Here is a 22,082-nt window from a genome sequence, read left to right on the forward strand (position 1 = left end):
TATGTATTTACATGTTGCGGTGCAGTCATTTCCTGGAAATCCACGAAGCAAACTACATTTGCAACCTCAACAAATCACTCAGAACTCATTGCAATTCATGAAACCAGTAGAGAATGTGTTTGGTTGCGGTCTATCATCAAGAATATTTAAGAATCATGCGGATTACCAGACATCACAAGAATTCCTACGGTCATGTTTGAGGACAACATTGAATGCATTGATCAACTCAAGGAAGGATATATCAAAGGAGATAGGACGCAACATATTTCACCAAAACTCTTTTACACTCATGAGTTTCAAAAGAATGGTGAAATTGATGTACAACAAATTCAATCATGTGACAACCTTGCTGATTTATTCAAGAAATCATTACCGAATTCAACATTTAGGAAGTTGCGACATAACATTGGAATACGTCGACTCAAGAATTTTTTACAACAAAATTAAGAGAATGATTAGTTTTTCCAAGAGGAGATAAACTCTTTTTCCTTCGTCAAAGTTTTTATCCCACTGGATTTTTCTTTAACAAGCTTTTAACGAGGCAATCTATGATCTATGTTAGATGACAATCAAGGGCAGTGGTATACATTTTTTTGATGATGCATTGAATGCTCTTGTTCTTCGTCTTGACTATAAATACATGACCTTGCTGACTTGCACCAAATATTTCTAATATATTCTCTCTACCTCTATGCGATTTTATCATTTTTTTCCTCTCATATTTAGTAACCATTTCGAATATTATTAAAACTAGTACTCCCTCCGTATCACAATACTTTTCCCATTTTGACTTTTGTCACTGTTCACGTTAAGCTATTGACTATTAATTTACGGTTAATCTATAAGATCAAACATAGTCATGAGTGATCTTGTTGTATTCGTGTTTACGAGTACTTTAATACAGTGAAATTTTTATATTTAATACTAATACAAAATTAAAGATATTAACAATAAAAAACGTGTATTGACAAACGTCTCCGACACAAATAGAAAAAGTATTCAGGGATAGAGGGAGTATATTACAAAGATGTTCGGTTTATTTCCACTCGATTACGCTACGATGAAATCTGGCATTTTCAATTTCTTTTAAGGAAAAAAGCAAATGCTATTTATAGCTTTAGCGGATGAAACATTCTCATTTTTTTATGAAAAATAAGTAAAAATTCCGCAGCGGGGAATCAAACCCGGATAAATACTTCCAAATAAATATACAATAAAACCTCGATAAATGAATGTTCGATTAATGAATAACCTCGTCTAATGAATAAATTTCTTCGGTACCAACCTGGTCCAATGGGCTTAACAAATAATTTCGCTTAATGCATTAACGAATAAATACAAATGAAGTCTTTATAGACCCTATGTAAATATAAATGAATAATCATTATATTTCAAATAATATATTTTTATTTATATAATATATCATGAATACATTTCATTCAATGACTAATTTTCAAACACATTAATAAGTCATATTTTTTCGAAAAAAGCCTCCAAAGTTGATTGTTTCTTTCCTCCCCCGAAATGAATCTGATCCTTGATTTTGTGTAAAGCATGCACCACTTCTGGAATATTTTGATCATGTTGCAGCACGTAGTTTTTTATAGTGACAATAACTTGAAAAACTTCTCTTGAGGATACTTGTGGTATAGTGATGCTATCATCGGGTTCGGGATCATTTGCCTCATCATTTTGTACAACTTCAATGATTTCTTAGTCCGTAGGAGAATCCATAACCGCATTATTCTCTTCAGGATAGTTTAGAAGATGTTCAACATTCATCACATTTCTATAGTTCAATTTAGAAAGTAGTTTAGTTAAATCTTGGATATATACAAAATGATATAATTACAAAAAAAAGTCTAAAAATATCATCTAAATAAATTATTATTCATTTATCGATAAATAAATATTATATTCATTAATCGATAAATAAATAATCTCGCTAAATGAATATTTTTTTTTGATTCCAAAGATATTAATTTATCGAGTTTCCACTGTATTAGCCAATGCTACTACGGATAGGGCTGTTCACGAACCGAGCCGAGTCGAGTTTTAACATAAACGAGCCGAGCTTTCAATTTTTTTCTGACGAACCGAGCCGAGCCGAGCTTTCTTATCGAACAAAAATACGTGTTCGAGCTCGAGCTCGTTAACTAACGAGCCGAACACGAGCTTGTTCACGAACAATCGCGAACAAATACGAGCCGAGCCGAGCTCGAGCCGTAACCAATTAATCAAACATTTTTAACCCACATCAACTAATTGAAGTCCAGCCCATATTTAAGCCCATCCCAAATTATAAAAAACCTAACCTAAATTATGTTTGTTTCTCTCAATCCTATCTCTCTGGCTCCCCGCCTCTCTCATCATCGTCATTTTCTTTACTTTCTCCTCCCATACGACTTAAATCCCTAAATTCCCTGAATTCCCAAATCTGAGATTCCCGGTAATGTTCTCATTTTGTTTAGTTTTGGATTATGTTTGAGATGCTTTTTCATTTTGTTGTTTTAACTGTTTAAGTATTTAGCTTTATGTTTAGCTATTTAGCTTTATCTGGATCAATTTATTGTATTTTCTTGCTCAGTTTGCACCCCACAAATTAAGTTAAAGTTAAGTGGGTTGGTTTGGTTATTCTGGGTGTATTCCAGTGTGTCATGATTTTTAGATGGATTATAGTGTGATTTTTGTAGTTTTTATAATTGAGTTTTGGAATATTAGGAGAAGACTATGAAACATTCAAAGATAGAAGTCATGGGAGATATGATACTGTCCATTTCTTTTATACGTTTATGGTCAATAGGGAAGCTAAAAATCTTATACTTGTTAACATAAACCTTAGGGCTTAGGCCATTTCTTTTTTTCCTGGCTGAAGAAATTACCTTCAACCTGAAATTATAGGACCTTTATGCAACCAGGCTGTAAAACAGGTCAGTTAATTTTTATTTGATAAAGATTAGTAGGTGCCATCCCGATATTGTCAAGATGGGATATAGTAGTTTTATTATATATTCAATAAAACTATATGGAACAGAGACATTGATGATGTTTAAAGGTAGTAATTGAAGTTATCGAATGTATTTGCTGCGTGCATCTCTTGGTAAGATTGTTTTTCTGTCTGGGAAAAACAGGGGTGGTTTTTATTAGTGTTTTTCTGTGTTGAGGTGAGTGCTTCATATAACTAAACTGATGCTATGCACTAGTCAGTTGTAGACGCATAGTTGCGAAAATTCTATATTTACAGGCATTATAAATCTTACACTTTTGTTGCCTTTTCACTGCAAAAGTGTAGTCTTGTATGTATCTACAATCATATTGGTTTGTGCTGAATTTAGAAAGCATGAAGGTTCTCAGTCTTCTTTTTCAACTGCTATTGTATTGCTGACTGCTACTATATTGTTAATTTCTCTGTTACATAGAAATAGTGTTACACAATTTTTTTACAGATTTATTGCTGAATTCTAATCCTAACATTGTTCCATTGTGTTGCAGATTTGTAATGGCTCCTTCCAGAAAAAAGAAGAATCAAATTGAAATTATTCCGGAAAATGCAGAATTTGAACAAGTAAGAAGTCTTGGCGATGATATAGAATCTGAAGATGCTGGTGAAAATGGTGATAACAACGACCAATCCGAACAACTTCTTGAAATGACTGAGCAAGAAGAAATTTCAAGAAAAAGAAAAAGTGGCAGCCTTGAAATTCAACAGTCTCAGCCTTACCAAAAGAAGCCGAGGAAAAAGACAGCCCGTTGCTGGCCATATTTGGACACGGTCGAAGAAAACAATCAGACGATCGCCATTTATAAATTTTGCAAGGAAAGGATCAAATGTGACCCAACAGGGTGCACAACTACTTTAAATAGGCATGTCGACAAATGTCGGAAAGAAAATGGACAGACAAGTCAAGCATTACTTCAGTTTCAGCCAATCGATGCGAAATCATCAGAGGTAACAGTCGGTAATTTCAAGTATGATCATGTTGAAATGAGAAAAATTATTTCTCATTATATTTTAGTAAATGAATTACCGTTTAGACATATCGAGAGTTTTATGTTTGATAAAGTTATGCGAACAACTACTCCGTTTTGGGAGAAAATTAGTAGGCATGCTGTTAGGAAAGATTGTTTCAGTACTTATGAAATTGAGAAAAATAAATTAAGAGAAATGTTTAAATATATTAGAAAGATTAATATAACGACTAATATGTGGACTTCCTCACATCAGAAAATTGGTTATATGGTTGTCACGGGTCATTGGATTGATTCCAATTGGAATTTGAACATGAGGGTACTTAATTTTTGTAATGTCCCTCCCCCACATAGCGGATTTATAATTTCAGAAGCTTTGTTTAAGTGTTTGGATGAATGGGGGATTATTGATAAAATTGGGACATTGACGGTAGATAATGCAGCTGCGAATGATGTCGCTTTACGGTATTTAAAATAAACTTTTAGTGTTCAAAGGTCATTGTCTATTGAGGGAAAGATGTTTCACGCTCGTTGTTGCGCACACATATTGAACTTATGTGTGCAAGATGGTTTAAACCCAACTGAAGATATAGTTGATAAAGTTAGGGATGGGGTTAAGTATATAGCAGCCTCGGAAAGTCGCAGAATTAAGTTTGCTGAAATTTCTAAGTCATTAGGTTTGAAATGTAAGAAGCTGATTCTGGATGTTCCTACACGCTGGAATTCAACATATAATATGTTGGAATGTGCTATTCAGTTCAAGAATGTTTTTCTTATATATAGCACATCTGATCCAGGCTTTAAAGAGTATGTACCAGGTGCGGAGGATTGGGAGCAAGTTGAAGGAGTGTGCTCCTTCCTTAAGGTATTTTCTGATGTCACGAAGGTTGTTTCCGGAATAGGTTATTCAACTTCGAATTTGTTTTTATCAGAGATAAGAAGGGTCAGGCATATAATAGACAGAAAGGCCATCGATCCAAATATGCATGTTCGAGAGATGGCGCGAAAAATGGAATTGAAATTTGAGAAATATTGGGGGGAAACTAACTTGGTAATGTCAATTGGTGCCGTCATGGATCCGCGGTTTAAAATGAAACTTCCAGCTTTTTATTATTGAACAAAGTGAAACACCTCAAGGGATCAATGATTACGAGAGTTTTATTCGAGAGAGTGGCGGTATACTTGAGCCTACAAAGTCAGAATTGGAGGAGTATTTGAGTGAGAAAATTATCGCTCCAAGTTCAAAATTTGATGTTCTTGCTTGGTGGAAAGGAAACTCAGCAAAATATCCAATTTTGTCCAAAATGACATCTGATGTGTTGAGTATTCCTATTAGCACGGTAGCTTCAGAGTCAACCTTCAGCGCTGGTGGTAGAGTGATTGAACCACATCGCTCTTGTTTAAAACCCGAAACAGTAGAAGTTTTGTTGTGCGGAGCAGACTGGGTTCGTGAATTGTATGGACTGAAAAAATTGAAACAGGTGAACATGTATTCCTTATAATTTATATGAGTTTGAATGAAGAATAAACATGTTTTTAGTCTAACATGCTTCCATTTGACCTTTTCAAATGTTCACAGGAGGACGAAAAGGATATCATTATAAATTTGGATTAAAGGATAAGGTTATGTAGCATTTTATTTTTTGCTCGTGCTATATTTGATCACCTATAATAGGTCTGTTATTTTTTGCTTCTTTATCTCAGCCACTGCACTAACTTGGTGGCTGTACATTTGTTTATTTATTCCTACAGGCGGCATATCTTTTGTATATTGCTTATTAGGAGCTTTCTAGCATTATGGCTGAGGAACAAAAGGTTAGTAGCTTATCAGTATTTTTCTTTTGGATTTAATTATCCCCAGAGAGAAGCAGTATAGTAAGGGAGAATACCACAACAATGACAATAATCAACATCGGCTTCTTCCTTTCTACATTGAAAAGAAAGCACTACTTTATCAATTAGAACTATCTTAATTAGCTCTACATATTAGCTTTTCTAAGAAGAAACATAATTTCATATCTTCGGTTTTTGTATATATAGTTAGAAGGGACAAAACTTGTGAACTTACTCGTTGAAAGATTGGCAGGAGACAGAATGCATACTTTTGGAAAATTACCACTGCTATGAAACTGAAACTTCAGATTGTTTCCCTTATAGAAAGTACATCCAGTATCACCATTATTCTTAAAGTCAAAACAATAGCTTTCATACTTCTGGAGGTGATTGCAACACTTAGTTAGTTTCCTAGTTAGTTTCTACTAGCTAGATGATACTTTACAAGCACCCTATTTTTTTTTAATTTGTTTAACCATACTTTAAATATTTGATCCAGTTTATTCTAGTTTATAAATTTTGTTTTATTTATTTGATTTTCAAATTATGCACAGGTTGATGAAGTTCATGTTGGAGTTGGGATCAAGCTGCTGCAACTTGCTATGAAAGTTTATTTTGGTTTTAATTTTTTTGTAATGTAATCTAAAAGCATCGAAAGAATGTTGATAGTCGGAAAATTTTGTATATCTTTTTGGCAGCTGCTTGAGACCTTTATTCATATTTGTAATGATTTTCATAAAAAAAAAATTAAAAACAGGGCAATGTATTATTAAAATATTCTGAAAATATTACATTTTTTCGAGTTTTACCGAGCCGAGCTCGAGCCGAACGAGCTCGATCCGAGTTCGAGCCGAACACGAGCCGAACATACCCAAAACTCGGCTCGAGCTCGTTTTCTTAACGAACAGATTTATGTGTTCGAGCTCGAGCTCGAGTTCTTAACGAACCGAGCCGAACCGAGCCGAACCGAGCTCTTATCGAGCCGAGCCCGAACTTGTTCGCGACAGCTCTGTTCGCGAACAGCTGTTCGTGAACAGCCCTACTACGGACTCATCGTGGCAAAACTTTGGATATGATTACATTCCAATGGGGCCCAAAAATATCAAAGAAGAAAAGAATTTGCGAATCAAACAATTCCCGTATCTGATCATTCTTACAAGTCATAACCCAACGATAATCTCCCGCCAAATCATGGAAAACAAGCTAATGAACACACACGTAAAGCTCCTCGCCTTCGAGTTCAACACTTTAACTCCTCTCCCATCCAACTCATCACTCTTCTCTCGCACTACATCTCCCACTCCTCTCTCTCGGGCCGAAACACTGGGCCTCATCACTTCCCGGGACTACAAGCCCAACAAATTTCTCCGGTTCACTATCGACGACGGAACAGGCTGCATTCCCTGCATTCTCTGGCTCAATCATTTCAATTCGCCTTATTTTTCGCGGCGTGACCCCACAGATGTTCGACATTTGGCTGAGCTGGCGGACTCATTGGCTTCTGTTGTTGAGGTTGGAGTTGTGGCTCGTGTTCGGGGACGGATCAGTGCGTTTAGAGGTGTGGTTCAGATTACGGTTACGGATGTTGGTGTGGAGAGGGATCCTAATGCCGAGATTTTGCATTGGTTGCAGTGTGTCAAGTTGGCCAGGAATTGTTACGATGTTTTGCCTTGTTCTCGGTAAAATTTATGTATTGTTTTCGATGAAATGAGTTTAGTTTTATATTTTTGTATGTTCATATAAATTAGCATGCGGAACTGGAATGATTTGTAGGATTGTGACGGTAATTTTTAGGATTAACTAGTTTAGTGGAAAATTATAATATATTTCGAGAAACAATAATGTAGCAAGTGACCAAGACTATAGTCGGATGTAATGTAATTGATTTGGTATAGGTATTTCATAATATCTAATTTCTGTATCTAGGTAATAACTGAACTGCAATGGCGAATTGTCTTATAATTGGTGACGAAGCATTGATTTTAAATTTTGATGTGTATACTAGACTGCGAGCTGACTATTGTTGATATTTCCTGTTTATGATGGTCCGGTGGGTCTATATTGAGGGATTGCACACACAAAAGCACACAAGTAGATGGCTTTTCGGGCCTGTTGTATTTTCACTGTTGGGTAATTAGAATTATTACTTGGCAAAGAAAAAGGAAGGCGCGACTTTTAGCAACCTATTAGCGAGCTGCCATATACTCTAAGAGCTGGCTCGTTGGTTATGTTATTCTCTTCATATTATTTGTGCATACTTTGTTAGCTAATTGGTTTGTTAGATTAGCTACTGATAGAGATTCATAGCGGTTAACCTGAGAGTTAATCACACTTAGACTAGTATAGATATTTGTATTCTCTCTTCTTTTTATGTGAAGGAGTGAAAAACATTTCTCTTGCATTCAATAGTTAAGCTTGTGAAATTAGCAATCTGGCTTTTTCAGGTTATGCAGTAGTATAGGTACGAGGAAAATACACAACTTAAGCAATTTTGATCTTTCCTGTTTATGATGATCCATTGGGAAGTATTGAGGGATTACACGCACAAGTAGAGTGCACAACTTGAGAAAACTATTACTGACCTGCCATTGATACATGGAACTAGCTAATTGGTTATGTTTTCTCTTTGTATAGTGTGTGCATAGTTTGTTGCTAATTCAACGTGTTAGTAACTGGAAATTCTGTTTAGCAATTTAGTTGGGATTTAGTTACAGTCAGACAAGTATAAACACATGTAATCTCTCTTAATTTCCATTGAATGAATGACGAACATTTCTCATTGCATTCTATATACAAGCTCATTAAATCAACAATCTGGCGTTTCCATGTTTGTGCAATTTTGACACAGGTTTTTAAGAAAGTGGAATGGATGGGGCCTGGGGGAAAAAGGAATTGCAAATAATCTGTCAACATTCTTCATATGCTCTCTTTGTCTTGGTTTAATTGACTTAAAAGAGTTTTATCGCTCCAGAGTAGATGATCCAACTAACTTTGCGATAAACAAGGGCCTGATATGCTGAAAATAGCATGCCCCTTCAAAAAAATGCACTGTTTTGACAATTAACGTATTTAACTACAATTTTGGAAGAGAGGTGATGCTAGTATGTAATGAACCAAGTTCTGTGTAGGTTGTAAGCACAAGGATCTGCTCTTTATCGATGACCTCGGTAGCATAAGAAATTAGGTAAGTTAGTTTCAGAAATTGCAAATAACATTACTCCAAGGTATATCAGAAACGACAGCTTCTGCATTGCAAGTCATACCAGTCTAATTGTAAACTTAATAGGAATATAGAAAAATCATAGAAGTTTGTGTTCACCATGTATCCCTGTTTCATATATCTTTCAGGACTGTATATGTTCTTATAATGTAGCCAATTCTGATTTATAGAATATTGACAATGGCATATATTGTAGGGGTATGTCCAGAAACACGAAGAGTTTATCCAACAAACCCCGGGCAATGTCATGGAACTGAATTTTCCTTATACTTGACATTAAGTAAATTATGTGGGTAGATCTCTATTATTATTGCGGGACATTTGAATGAAAAATTGATCCATTATTATTTGGAAACTGTTGCTTGGGTCAGAGCTTAAATTTCATGTATTGGTAACTTTGTGTTTCTGGATGGAGATTGTGAAGTAGTTGGAATAATGTTACTGCATGGGGCTTATATTATGGGATAATTGATGTTTATATATCCATCTTTTTCATCAACTCATAAGTGGATAAACGCTGTTCTGGACCTGTAGTATGACGTATAAGTATAAGAAGTCCAATACTTTGGGTATTTTGCATTTTCATTCATATATCATATCAAATTTGCAATTTGGATGCTGACAAATTAGGCACATAATCTGGCTGCATATGGCTGAGACTGCCGAGTTGATCAAGAACATTTACCATGTATGTTATACCCTTACGATATTTATCTAAATTTTTAGCTTGTTTTTGCACTTATAAGTATCAAGGATGATGGATTCAAGGAGAATTACTTTTGTGTTCTTCATTTTTTAACTGTAATTTGGGTGTGGTGCCTTGTTTTGCTATGAGATGATACAAGTGAAGATGCCATCACTTCCACCAGTAGAAGCTGACTATAATCACTAAGCACATGTGAGTTACATGTGCTGACTAGTTTCTTACTCATGTACTTGACTGTGATTACTGAGATCTGCATGACATATATCTTGGACATATTTACCTCAAGGGAACTATAGCTTGTGGCAAGAACTTATTTTCCTTTCTAGAAACAAAAGGAATACTATATCTTACAAGTCCATGGGTGGACTTTTTATCACTGGTGGGTAAACAACATATGTAGTTCAATTGTTTCACTAGTTTGCACTTCAGACTCTGTGCTGTAGTATGGACATAGTTAGCCTATCCCCTTTCTATCTACTATTTCCTATTTTCAAATCAATTCCTTATTATTTTTTTTGCAATACTAGAAGCAGTTAAACTATCAGAATACTGAAATCCCTCGCCCTGATCTTCATAAAAACAACCTCTTCATTTCTCGGTGACGCGATAATGTCTACGGGCGTAATATGTACGTTAGTTTAGTTTCTAGTTACGAGCGAAACATACCGTATATGTTAGGTTTGGTTTGTAGTTTAATAGTAGTAATCATGTACAAGTGGGTGAATATGGAGTTGCAAATAACTTGTGGCAGAATGAAGAAAAAAATAAATGTGACAGGAAATGAGCAAAATAAATGAAGGGGGGGGGAGACTTAATGAGAAGATGGGGATTGGGGAAACGTGCATGGGAAGTGATATGAGTAGCAGAGTGAGTTAGAGAAAAATGTAAGAAGGCAAGAAAGAAAGACATTGATATGATCTTGGCCACTGTCAACTATCTTAAATTGTAATGAAGCTCAGAAATTAAATGTAGGGTTTTTTGGTAAATTTTGTAACCCCCCCGTGAAAAACCTTCCCATCAATGTAATCAAGGTCTCTTCATCTATTGCTTCACTGCTTCAATGGCCCAATTCATTGCTTGCTTTTTACTTGCTTCTCTATTTTTTTACCCCTTACCCTGTAACCAACTAAAATAATTTATATTTAATTTATATATATAATTAATTTTCATTTGAGATCCACCAATTGGTTTACTTACTAAATTCTCATGCTTCTAGGTGTCAGATACATACATAAACCATGTTTGTATGTTGGAGGCATGAAGTGGTCAAAACCTGGGGGAGTGTTTATGTGCATTCTTTTAATTTATGTGATATGAAATAAAGCTTGTTTTAAAGACAATAAAGCCCAGAAAATGACCCTTAAAATGGCTATGAAATCTATGACAATGAAGGTAAAAGAAGAGAGGGGTTCAGGGAGATGGTACAACTGAAAAGCAAAAAAAAGAAACCCCTATTACCTCCATCAGAAGGTACTTAGAACTTAAAGTACATGTCAAAACTCTACTTTGACTGTCTTGTGCCTCAATATTACCCCTTTGAAATTGTTGGCATATTACGAACAAGTCCAGTTTACAACAAACGCATGCTACAACGTAGTTTTTCAGCGATACGTGTAAAGCAGGATTTCTGTAATCGATTAATCCAGTGTATAGTTAATCAAATAGGTTGTATTGTCCCCTTGCATTAGATTCTTATTATATGATTATACACCAAAGAGTTTTTTTTGTTAAATTATACACCAAAGTGTTGCTTCACATGAAACTGAAATATTTGTCATACCATACTACTATTTTGGATAAGATACTTGCAAGACCCACCTCTTTATACCATTTTTTTTTAAAAAAATATTCCCTTTCCATTTCAATAATTTTCTTAGTCTGCAAGTTTATCCCCTTTTAACTGACACTAAAGAACATAAAAGAGTGTTATAACTGTAAACTTGAAGGATTCCAAAGTTAAATGGTCTAGATTACACCATCTTCTTTACCGAGACGACCCACGTGGATGTGATCTAATGTAATTTTATTCCAGAGATCAAAATTGAATTTCTTTATCTTTTACATAGATTAAGTTGATGTAGATAATGTATTATTTTCCAAGGCAAATCGAAGCAATGCAGTGCTAAATGGAGAATTGGATGAATGCATGTTGTTAGATCATATAATGAACGGAAAGAACATAGTTAGCGCAGATACACCGTGCTTTTTAAGGCAAGCCGAAACAATGCAATGGTGGATCTAAGAAGATGGTGACAACAATGTCGCCCTGCAGCGCGTTGCTTTACAATATTCATATTGCTATACAGAACATTACACCAATGAATTAAAATGCACAACTTGATCATGCACAAGTAAGATCTAGCAACACTGGAGTATTTTATTAAGAAAAATATGTTGTAAATGATTCCTAAGACCACAAAATATGCCAAGACTCTGGCTTGGGGGAATGAAACACGGTCTCCCACATGCGGCATGTGTAATTACTAATTAAAGATTAATGAAATCTTAGTCCAAGAAGCCACTGCTTTGTTCTGGACATGCTATAATTTACAAGCAACCACATTTTATGGCTCCATATTTCAGGACATTGCGTAGGTTGCGGGTCGGGTCGGGTCGAATCAGGGTTTAGATACCCTAAATGCACTTGCAAGATCCTACTGCATTCTTGCCATTAAATTTACTACTTAGCAAGTGAGACCACTTCTTAAAAGTAACAAAACATGTGTGGGAGTTTGATACTTATGCTTAGAGTTCACAATTTTTATAGTGCTTCTAAGGTAAAATGCAGTACCGTAATTTTTTTTACGAAAACAGTCTCTTTACTCTAAGTTAGAGGTAAATATTTTCCAGTAGATTTTATCATTCTGAGCATAATACATCAGTATGTTTTTAATTATTCTAGTAGTGAAGTTGAGATGAAGATGGTGTGTGTGCAAGTATAAAATTTTGTACATTCATCAACACTCAAGTTTTAGCTCTTAAATCAAGGACATGAAACTTCTAGTTAGGACCATTAATGTCTTAATTCCCATAGGCAGAAGTCTAGATTTAACAAAAAGAACCTCAAATTACTAAATTTGCAGAGCATACAAGAAATTAATGTTTTCAAGACTTGCACAAAAACCCTTCTAACCATTGCTTTAGCTCCCCGGACAAATATTTGGGTTTAGCAAAATAAAAACCCTCAAAAGTAGGAAACCACCAAAAACATATTGTTTGATTATATAGTTACAAAAGGAGATAGGCATCTCTCCTAGTCCCAAAATCTACATAGAAGACTCAACCATTACATATACAAAATTGTATGCTATCTATGTTTTGAAACCCCCCTAAAGGTTTGGGGTAGTGAAGTAAGAACATAATAGGTTAAAAAATGCACACCCCTTTTGGCCTTTTTATTACCCTGTTATTAAAATTTAACATAACAAAGATAAAATAAAATTCATGTTTGTTTCCTGGTACCAAGACTGTACAACAACAAAAGACAAATTTGTATTCTTAGCTGAGTTCTTGTTAGTGCATTTATGCATGTTTAAATCAAGAAAAACTAGATTACATAACATGATATGTAAATACTTGGTTCATTTACTTAGCAAAAAAAATACTTGGTTCTTTTCGAGCATTGGTCATTAACAAGTAAATGACACTGAATTTTAATGCAGGGCTCACTTATCCTTACTTTACCGTGCTTAACTGCTTATTAACCTCGAAAAAGTATGCAGCAACGATCATCTAGAAGAACTCGAGCTCTTATTTCACATGATGTCTTTATTTAATAATTTACCCATCTTAATTTGCTGTCAGGGGTCAATGCTTTACTTGTGTGTGTGTGTGAAGTGGAAGAATAGGGGGAGTAGGGGACTGTCATTCTTGATTTTTGGGCACAAAACATTGAGCTGAGAGGAAGAAGAAATAAAAAAAAACTGTAAGAAGATGGAAAGAGCTTGCATTACCACTTTATTCCCACCTTGAAAATATTTTCATACTTTGATGTTCTTCACTTAAAAATTAAAATTATTAATTTCAAAGCAGAAAAATAAACACACACATTATGACATGACACACTCCTTCTCTCTGTATCTATAAAATCTATACATACAAATGTACACATGTGCACACACCTTTATGTCTACTACATTGTCCTCTTCTACAACCAGAATCTCATAGTATTACTTTCACGCATCACTGTTGTACTCTCTCTTCACCCCCCTTGAGCTTCTTTGTTTTCTTTCTTATTTTCTTCTTTCTTTTGAAGAGCCTTTCATATATATTATATAAGAAAGAATTTGAACTCATTATCTTGTAGTTTTGTGATTTGACTTGTGTTTGGAAGTTTTAAGAATGCTGAAAAACTGGGAACTGTTTCATCTATAAAACCTGATAAAAAAACCATTTCTTTTTATCAATCTTTTCTTGGCTATACATGTATAAAGGTTCAAACTTTTGTTGTTGTTGGTTTGTTTAATTGATGTAGTTCAAGGTTTTGACTATTTTGGCTTCACTTAAACAACAATTTGAGGAAGCCCGGATAGCTTTTTATTGTATAATCAGTGGTGTGTGTATGCAAGAAGTTTTGGAACAATGAGAGATGGAAACTCCAAGAAAAGCAAGGTTTGTGTTTGCTAAAATGTCAAAACTTTTGTCTATTAAATTTAAGTACTTACATTTTTTGTGTTTTGTTTTTGTAGCTTTCATGGCCTAAGACACTGGTCAAGAAATGGCTCAATATCAAGACTAAAACTGAAGACTTTCATGCTGATAGTGAAGAATTTGTTTATGAAGGTGTTGTTTTCTTGTTCCTATGCCTTTTAGTGCTAATTTTATTTTTGTGGGTGCTTGTTCTGGTGAGATCTTGTTTTCTAGTTGATAATTTTTGTAGTAAAACATTTGGATTATAATGGGTTGTTCTGGCATTTGGATTTGCAGATTAAGATCTATTGTTTTGTTTTCTTCTTCTCTTTATATATGCAAAGATCTTATTTTATTCTTTTGGGTCTTCTTTAAGAATAACAAAAGAACTGTGTAAATATGTGGGGTTGATTCAATACCAGTTCTATGTTACAGCTTTAGCAACTTTATGCTATCTCTTTTTCAGGTGGTGATCAAGAATGGAGAAACAATTTATCAGAGAAGGAGGCATGCACCATCAAGAAAAGCAAAGCAGGTTCACTGTCAGGATAATACTATTATTTCTTTGGACCACAAACCCCACTAAATTTATGATTAATTAGATAGGAAAAAGAACTTATTTTTATGTCTTTTGTTGCCCCCCACCTCCATCCGTTTGTAATTAAATTTAATCCTATATTTGGATTTTACTTGGCAGATAGATCAAGCAAGAAAAACTCTGACAGGTTTCGACGCAGTAAAATTGACACTGATGCTGCCCAAGTTACTGATGTGAATAACTATAGGTGTGTTGTGTTTTATGTTGCAAGTTTGTTGTTTGATCTGTATTTTTGCAATTATTGGTTTTAAGTATATTTCTCTTCGAATTTGGATTCAGAATATTTGTAGCTACATGGAATGTGGCTGGAAAATCCCCACCAAATCATTTGAATCTGGAAGATTGGCTACACACCTCACCCCCTGCTGACATTTATGTTCTTGGGTGAGATCTCTTGATCATATTTGTGATCCTACATCTGTAGTATATACAATGTATCTTTCTGTAGTGTTTTAGTAGCTGATAACATCTTTGATCCAATTCATTATTAGGTTTCAAGAAATAGTTCCTCTAAATGCTGGTAATGTCTTGGGCACTGAAGACAATGGCCCGGCAAGAAAATGGTTAGCCCTCATCCGGAATACCTTGAATAGTCTTCCAGGAACAGATGACGGTTGTCGCACACCTTCACCAACCCCTGATCCAGTTGTGGAACTAGATGCAGACTTTGAGGGATCAAGACAAATGCCATCATCTTTCTTTAGTCGTCGTTCTTTTCGGTCACTGAGCCGTAGCATGAGGATGATGGGTAATGATATGTCGATGTCACAACCTCGACTTGACCGTCGTTTTAGTGTATGTGATCGAGACATGTGTGGGGGGAATCCAAGTAACTATGAAACAAATGTGGGATGGAATTGTTCCTCTGATGAGGAAATCGGTGATTCTCCCTGCACCGTTCACTATTCTCCAATGTCATACAGTGGATCTATCTCAATGGATGATGGAGATAGACAACCAGGGAATTCAAGGTACTGTTTGGTTTCCAGCAAACAGATGGTTGGGATTTTTCTCACAGTATGGGTGAAAAGTGATCTCAGGGACTATGTTCGTAACATGAAAGTTTCTTGTGTAGGTAGAGGACTGATGGGTTATCTTGGAAACAAGGTAATATTAATTTCGTGAAACTTGGACCTTGAAACCATAGCTATGTCCAATTTACTTATGTTGGCAAGCTTGTCCTTTTTCATGTACAGGGTTCAATTTCAATTAGCATGTCTTTACACCAAACTAGCTTCTGCTTCATCTGTAGTCATTTAACCTCGGGACAGAAGGAAGGAGATGAGCTACGCAGAAACTCCGATGTCCAGGAAATTTTAAAAAAGACTAGGTTTCCCCGAGTTAATGGCATAGGAGATGAGAAATCTCCTCGGACAATCCTTGAGCATGAGTAAGGCCCTCAATTTTCAACTTGTAAATGATTTTTCATATATTTGATCGGATTGATAGCAGGGGATCAGAAAATTTCAGTTATTTTAGTGTGAGCAAAACTTTACACAATGTAAGTGAATTGTGTTCGCATTTGTGCAGTCGAATCATATGGCTCGGAGATTTAAATTATCGGATTGCCCTGTCTTATCGTACTGCAAAGGCTCTTGTTGAAATGCGGAACTGGAGGGATTTGCTAGCAAATGACCAGGTAAATCATGCAAGTCCGCAAATTACACTGCTGACAATTATGTATAACTACATCAGATTTATTAATTTGGTATTTGGATATCATTTTGCAATTAAACTTATTCATGATCTGCACATTTTGGAATATGTAGCTTCGAGTAGAGCAGAAGAGAGGTCGTGTCTTTGAAGGCTGGGATGAGGGGAGAATATACTTTCCCCCGACGTACAAATATTCAAATAATTCAGATAGATATGCAGGAGATGATATGCACCCAAAAGAAAAGCGAAGAACACCAGCATGGTAATAATTATTTTGCCACAAAACTCTAATAAAATGTTATAACATATCTACGGGGTAATGTAGGATATCTTTAAGATCTAATGATTACGTCAAAAAACTAACTAAAGTGTATGTTTGTGAAGGTGTGATCGCATATTGTGGTATGGTAGAGGTTTGCATCAGATGTCTTATGTTCGCGGAGAGTCTCGTTTCTCAGATCATAGACCAGTTTACAGCATATTTCTGGCTGAGGTTGAATCTATAAACCATAGCAGAATTAGAAGAAGAATGAGCTGTTCAAGCTCCAGAATTGAGGTAGAAGAGTTATTGCCATACTCACATGGATATGGGGAACTGAATTTCTTCCGAGGATTGGACCAGTACTGAAGTGCGAGAGCATCCAATCTCTTTTGGACTCATTTCAACAGATAGACAACAACATTATCCCTTCAGGTAATACTTTTACATAAGAAAGCAACAAAAGTAAATCCTTGTTTTAACTGCATTGTCTAGTCATTTGTACTGATTCTTTACTCCAATCTAGGCAAGGTTTCATATAATGTAACAATCGTCACACAAGGTTTTATATAATGTAACAATCGTCATGTGAACTTGCCATGTCATGTAAGATGTTGGGATTCCTTAACCACCCTTGATAATGCTCCCAAATGGTATATAATGCACTCTTTGACCAAGTGAACGCTGTCACTTTTTAATTCCAGCAATTTAGACCTCATATATGCAGACTTTAAAACAGTTTTAATGTGTTAACAAGCACATTGTTGGAAGTTTGTTCTGATAATCAGTTTTGTTCATGCATTAACATGGTCACTCTTTCCACTTCGCAGATTTCACAAACAACTTTTGCCTTGCATGAAATGATATTGATATACTGTATTCTGTTGCCAATCAATAGACTGAATGGAGCCTTACAACTCATATTGGAGATTAATCCTATTGCTTACTTTCTGCATTTCTACTTCCAAAATCTAACCTTCTGATTCCTTTTTATGGAGTTGCCTCGACAAAAACCAAGATCCTTGAAATTCTTCCAACAGAAGTCTTCTGTAGTATATCTAAACCCATCGAAACATGCATTTGGCATCGTGTTAATATTAGTTGATTAGGTAAACCAATTAAAACAAGGTTGATTGTTCATTACTTCTTTACTCTTTAGCCTCTTAGTATACTTATAGAATTAACTTTGCCTTTTCCTTGTCTGTTTGCAGGATGAATAATAATTTGAGACACAGTACTGAACAAAATATACTGATATAACAGAGGAATAGAATCTGACCTTATACTTAGAGATGCTTACAAGAATGTTTCAGTTTTTCTCTTTTTTTTTTCCCTCTTGTAATGTAGAGATTAGTGGAGATAAGGTGGATGGATATAATACTAATTGTAGTTTAAGTACAATTTATCAATATAATGTTTAGGAGCATGAAGCTTATTTTGCTGTTGATGTTGCTATTGCTGTACCTTAGAAGTGGAATCTTGCTGCAGAAAAAAAAGCATTTCTGTTTTTCTTTTTGATATCTCTTTGGCTGTCTGAAAATCAAAGCTCTGATTAAAACAGATGTCATCTTGCACTTACTTTGATGTGCGCCAGGTTCTTGCTGCAATGTCACTATACATCACATTTGGAAAGATAGGCATCCAGTTTCATTAAATTTAATACTATGTGCTCTCGGATAGCATTGTGAAGGGACAAAGTAGTTATATTGTTCTAATCAAATATACAATGCTAAATGGCACCTAAATTATAAGCAAACAATCAAAGGGTATACAATAACTAGAAAGTACTGTGTTTTGTTCAAACTTCATAAGTTCCATTATTTCTCGAGATTTAACAAATTACAATCAAACATACCTAATATATCCAAAATACAATAAGGAATCCAAATAAAACATATAGACAAACATACCGGGTATGTCTCACTTGGGCGTGGATGCATAGTATCATCACTTGAAGGTGACTCTGAAATGTATGCAAACTGAAAAGAAAGAAAAGGACAAGTCATAATATTACTTTTCCAAGAAGACTATGTAATTGAATTCAATAAGAAAATGACACATCAGTTCTACCTTGAGCCAAAATGACCCCCACACTGTGTTCAGGGTCATCCTGCTCTGGTTTAGCACAGTTGAAATTATTAGAGTAGCAAGACTAAAAAAACAAAAGAAAAAAGTACATGCACACACATATATAAATTTACATGCATGAGTATATCAAATAACTAAAAAAGATGCAGTACAAAATAGCAAGGCTTGAAAAGGATGGGGGTGACAGGGAAACATGCAATTGTCCAGAAGACCCTAGAAACAGATGCCTAGCTAGCTAGTAGTACATTTTCTTGAGATTTTAGGGACTTAATGTTTTTCCATGAATCACAAAAGGATGAAATAGTAGAGAGACTAGAAAATAGAAATGCAAGTCATATCACTTCATGTCTCCACCTTTGGCACATGTTTTTGCTGGTTTTCTGTGTTAAACAGTGACTAACTACACATCTATTTAGTACTTGAGTCCAAATACTCTGCCATTAGCTTGGTTTTAAATCAAAAACCCTGGTCAATTGTTGAAATTTTCTTATCTAATCTTTGACATTGTTTGCTGATGCTGCCCTTCCCTCTTTTTAATAATCAAGATTGAATTTAAAATTTTAACTACTAAATTTCAATAGCTTCTTACCAAACTAAACTAATTCAAATGTATCAAATATGACCGCAAGAGTTGGCTCAATTAGTTAAAAGAAATATAATTATCCTTTTGGTCACATGTTCGAATCCCACTGAAGGAGAATTTATGATTATAATTCCTGAACTAGAAAATGTTGTTTGCAATGCTATTGCATGAGCATGTGGAGTTTACCCAATCTAATCTGTTGTATGGAGTTTAAAATAATAGATAAGCTGTAAAAAATTAATGAAAAACACACACTCTGTGCTATTTTTTAAATGCAAATGTAAAAATATGCTGTGGGGGTAACATTAGCAGTTATGCCTGTTGACAACATTAGCAGTTGCATGAATGAAGGGTAAAATGAGTATGAAAGTGGGAGAAATAATAAAAACAATAAGACATGATGTTGGAAGAATCCAGATCACCTGTGAGCTTAAAGCTTACCTTTTCTTTGAACAGATGTGACATTTGGTAAAAACCCCCCTTTTATTTTAAACACTTACTACTACCTAATATTCTTTTTTCATTGGGAATTGAGAATTCCTGCGTTGTTAAGTTTTGAAAGCATTATAGAATCACAGCCGAAAGATATATTCTGAATGAATGAATAATAGACCAGACATTATAAGTTACAACTGTGATCTTGGCCCAGGGAGTACACAAGAAATTCATAGACAGTCTATAAACTCAATTATATAAGAACTCCGGTGGTAATCAGATAAGCCCATTAGCCCATAATTTTCTTTATTATGGAGGCTTTAGAGGGGCCTAACTTACTGGTCATGACTTTGGTCATAAGCAGTGTTCTGAAAAGCCAATTAAGCAACGGCTGTCTAAGCGGAATCGGACCATTAAGCGTTTCGATTTTATACTAATCGGAGAATTAAGTGTTTTTAAAGATTAAGCCGCCTTATAAGCGAATTAAACAGTCATTAAGCGGATTAAACGATCATTAAGCGGTCAAATCGATTTTGACTTGTCAAATTTTTAATTTTAAATATTAATTTTTATTTTAATAAAAAATGATCTTGATTAAAAAATAAAAATATATAAGTTTTTAAGAAAAAATTATATTTATATTCTTGATACTTTATTTACTTTTATTATTTTAGTATTATACATATTATTATTATATATAAAATTTTAAATAAATATTATTTATCCGTTTATAGACCTGCTTAAAATTCCGTTTAAGCGTCCGTTTAACCGCTTAAGCGCTAGAAGGTCTTCCCACCGCTTTGGAACGATTTGCGCTTTTCAGAATAGTGGTCACAAGTTATCCAGTATTAAGTATACAAGTACTATGTTCAACTTACAAGTTACAAATATACATGAAGAAGTTGTAGATAATTAATTCGACGACTTTTTTACTGTATGAATATGAGCACACGTAAAGCATAAAATTTTATGAGTTTACTTCATTTTAATTGATTCATATTTATTATATATATATAATAGAGCAACTAATGGGTTGCACGAGATATTTTATTTTTATTAAAATTACTAAATTATCTCTTATAATTGTTGTTAATAATTATTTCATTCAATATGTATGTATTAATTGCATCTAACTTAATATGCATGTATAATTAATATACATGTATAATTAATATGACTCATTATTACGTACATTTATTATTACTTTATAATCTAAAATTAACAATTTATAATTATATAGATACATGAATATATATATATATATATATATATATATTTTATTATGATAATACAAGGAACTATTATAATAAAGCATCGTTATCATAAAACGGTAAATACTAAATATAAATGAAAATTGTACTGAAATTTTTAAGGCTAAGACTAACAATCGCTACAATGAATACTGCAAACTCAAAATAAGAAATTAAGGCAACTAAAGCAAATGAACTAATTTTTTTTCTTATTTGATTAACATGATATTGTCAAAGAATTATGAATGTCTAGATGGCACCAATTGTAGAATTCCAAAATTTAAAACACTTCAAAATACATATTTTACGAATATTATATATCTGTTATTCGATCCATTTTTTTTTAAAAAAAAAAGATAATCTCACAATATAACATATACAATGTAATACGAAAACGGTCCATACGTCAGTTTATAAATTTTTTGTAATTGGCACGGGATGAATATACAAATCGGAGAAACTCAAATTTAAAATAGAGGTCACTGCACACACAAAACTAAATTCTCATAAGTCACAACATGTTATATACTCCCTCTGTCCCATTGGGTTTGCCGTATAAGGGGACAGGGAGTTCAACACGCATTTTAACGCTCCTAAAAAATGTAGTTATATAAATTTTTTAAATTTATTTTTTGAAAAAAAATTAATGTTTAAAGTTTAATACACAAAAAGAAAATTTTAAAAATAAATTATAAAAAGATACTTTATATTCACCTTAAAATACGTATAGAGTGTTGAAAAAAATTATGTAGTGAATTAAATGAGACAAAAGAAGTATTTATTTAACAATGATGTATACAAATTTTAAAATATTTCAGAAAAGAACATGCCCATGGGTCACACCGACTATCGAGCT

General features: G+C 34.2%; 3 protein-coding genes and 1 long non-coding RNA gene across 7 annotated transcripts; all 4 read left to right on the forward strand.

Moving 5' to 3' along the window:
- Positions 1-2,356: 2,356 nt before the first annotated feature.
- LOC141682774 (zinc finger BED domain-containing protein RICESLEEPER 1-like) lies at positions 2,357-4,798 on the forward strand. The gene is made up of 2 exons (XM_074487467.1): positions 2,357-2,449; positions 3,493-4,798. Exon 2 carries the CDS (start codon positions 3,500-3,502, stop codon positions 4,445-4,447), a length of 948 nt encoding a protein of 315 aa, XP_074343568.1. The 5' UTR covers positions 2,357-2,449; positions 3,493-3,499; the 3' UTR covers positions 4,448-4,798.
- Positions 4,799-4,964: 166 nt separating this feature from the next.
- On the forward strand, positions 4,965-6,506 carry LOC141682847 (uncharacterized). Its single transcript, XR_012559974.1, has 4 exons — positions 4,965-5,450; positions 5,549-5,592; positions 5,722-5,784; positions 6,357-6,506. It is a non-coding gene; the product is annotated as an uncharacterized LOC141682847 (long non-coding RNA).
- Positions 6,507-6,872: 366 nt separating this feature from the next.
- On the forward strand, positions 6,873-9,603 carry LOC141684780 (CST complex subunit STN1). 2 transcript variants are annotated; one of them, XM_074489899.1, is made up of 2 exons: positions 6,873-7,481; positions 9,219-9,603. In XM_074489899.1, the coding sequence occupies exons 1-2, from the start codon at positions 6,889-6,891 to the stop codon at positions 9,277-9,279; spliced, it is 654 nt and encodes a 217-aa protein (XP_074346000.1). In that variant the 5' UTR covers positions 6,873-6,888; the 3' UTR covers positions 9,280-9,603. The 2 variants fall into 2 exon arrangements, with proteins under 2 accessions (XP_074346000.1, XP_074345999.1); XM_074489898.1 differs by lacking the exon at positions 9,219-9,603 and adding an exon at positions 8,651-8,960.
- Positions 9,604-13,849: 4,246 nt separating this feature from the next.
- On the forward strand, positions 13,850-18,317 carry LOC141687451 (type I inositol polyphosphate 5-phosphatase 4-like). Of its 3 annotated transcripts, none has more exons than XM_074492742.1 (12): positions 13,850-14,339; positions 14,417-14,510; positions 14,824-14,892; positions 15,055-15,142; positions 15,235-15,339; positions 15,447-16,062; positions 16,152-16,345; positions 16,486-16,594; positions 16,725-16,873; positions 16,996-17,305; positions 17,701-17,979; positions 18,082-18,317. In XM_074492742.1, the coding sequence occupies exons 1-10, from the start codon at positions 14,310-14,312 to the stop codon at positions 17,237-17,239; spliced, it is 1,698 nt and encodes a 565-aa protein (XP_074348843.1). In that variant the 5' UTR covers positions 13,850-14,309; the 3' UTR covers positions 17,240-17,305; positions 17,701-17,979; positions 18,082-18,317. The 3 variants fall into 3 exon arrangements, with proteins under 3 accessions (XP_074348843.1, XP_074348844.1, XP_074348842.1); XM_074492743.1 differs by having other exon boundaries at positions 17,869-17,979; XM_074492741.1 differs by lacking the exon at positions 17,701-17,979 and having other exon boundaries at positions 13,851-14,339.
- Positions 18,318-22,082: the final 3,765 nt, after the last annotated feature.

The sequence above is a fragment of the Apium graveolens genome, chromosome 9, assembly GCF_009905375.1.
Source record: "Apium graveolens cultivar Ventura chromosome 9, ASM990537v1, whole genome shotgun sequence".
Classification (NCBI taxonomy): domain Eukaryota; kingdom Viridiplantae; phylum Streptophyta; class Magnoliopsida; order Apiales; family Apiaceae; genus Apium; species Apium graveolens.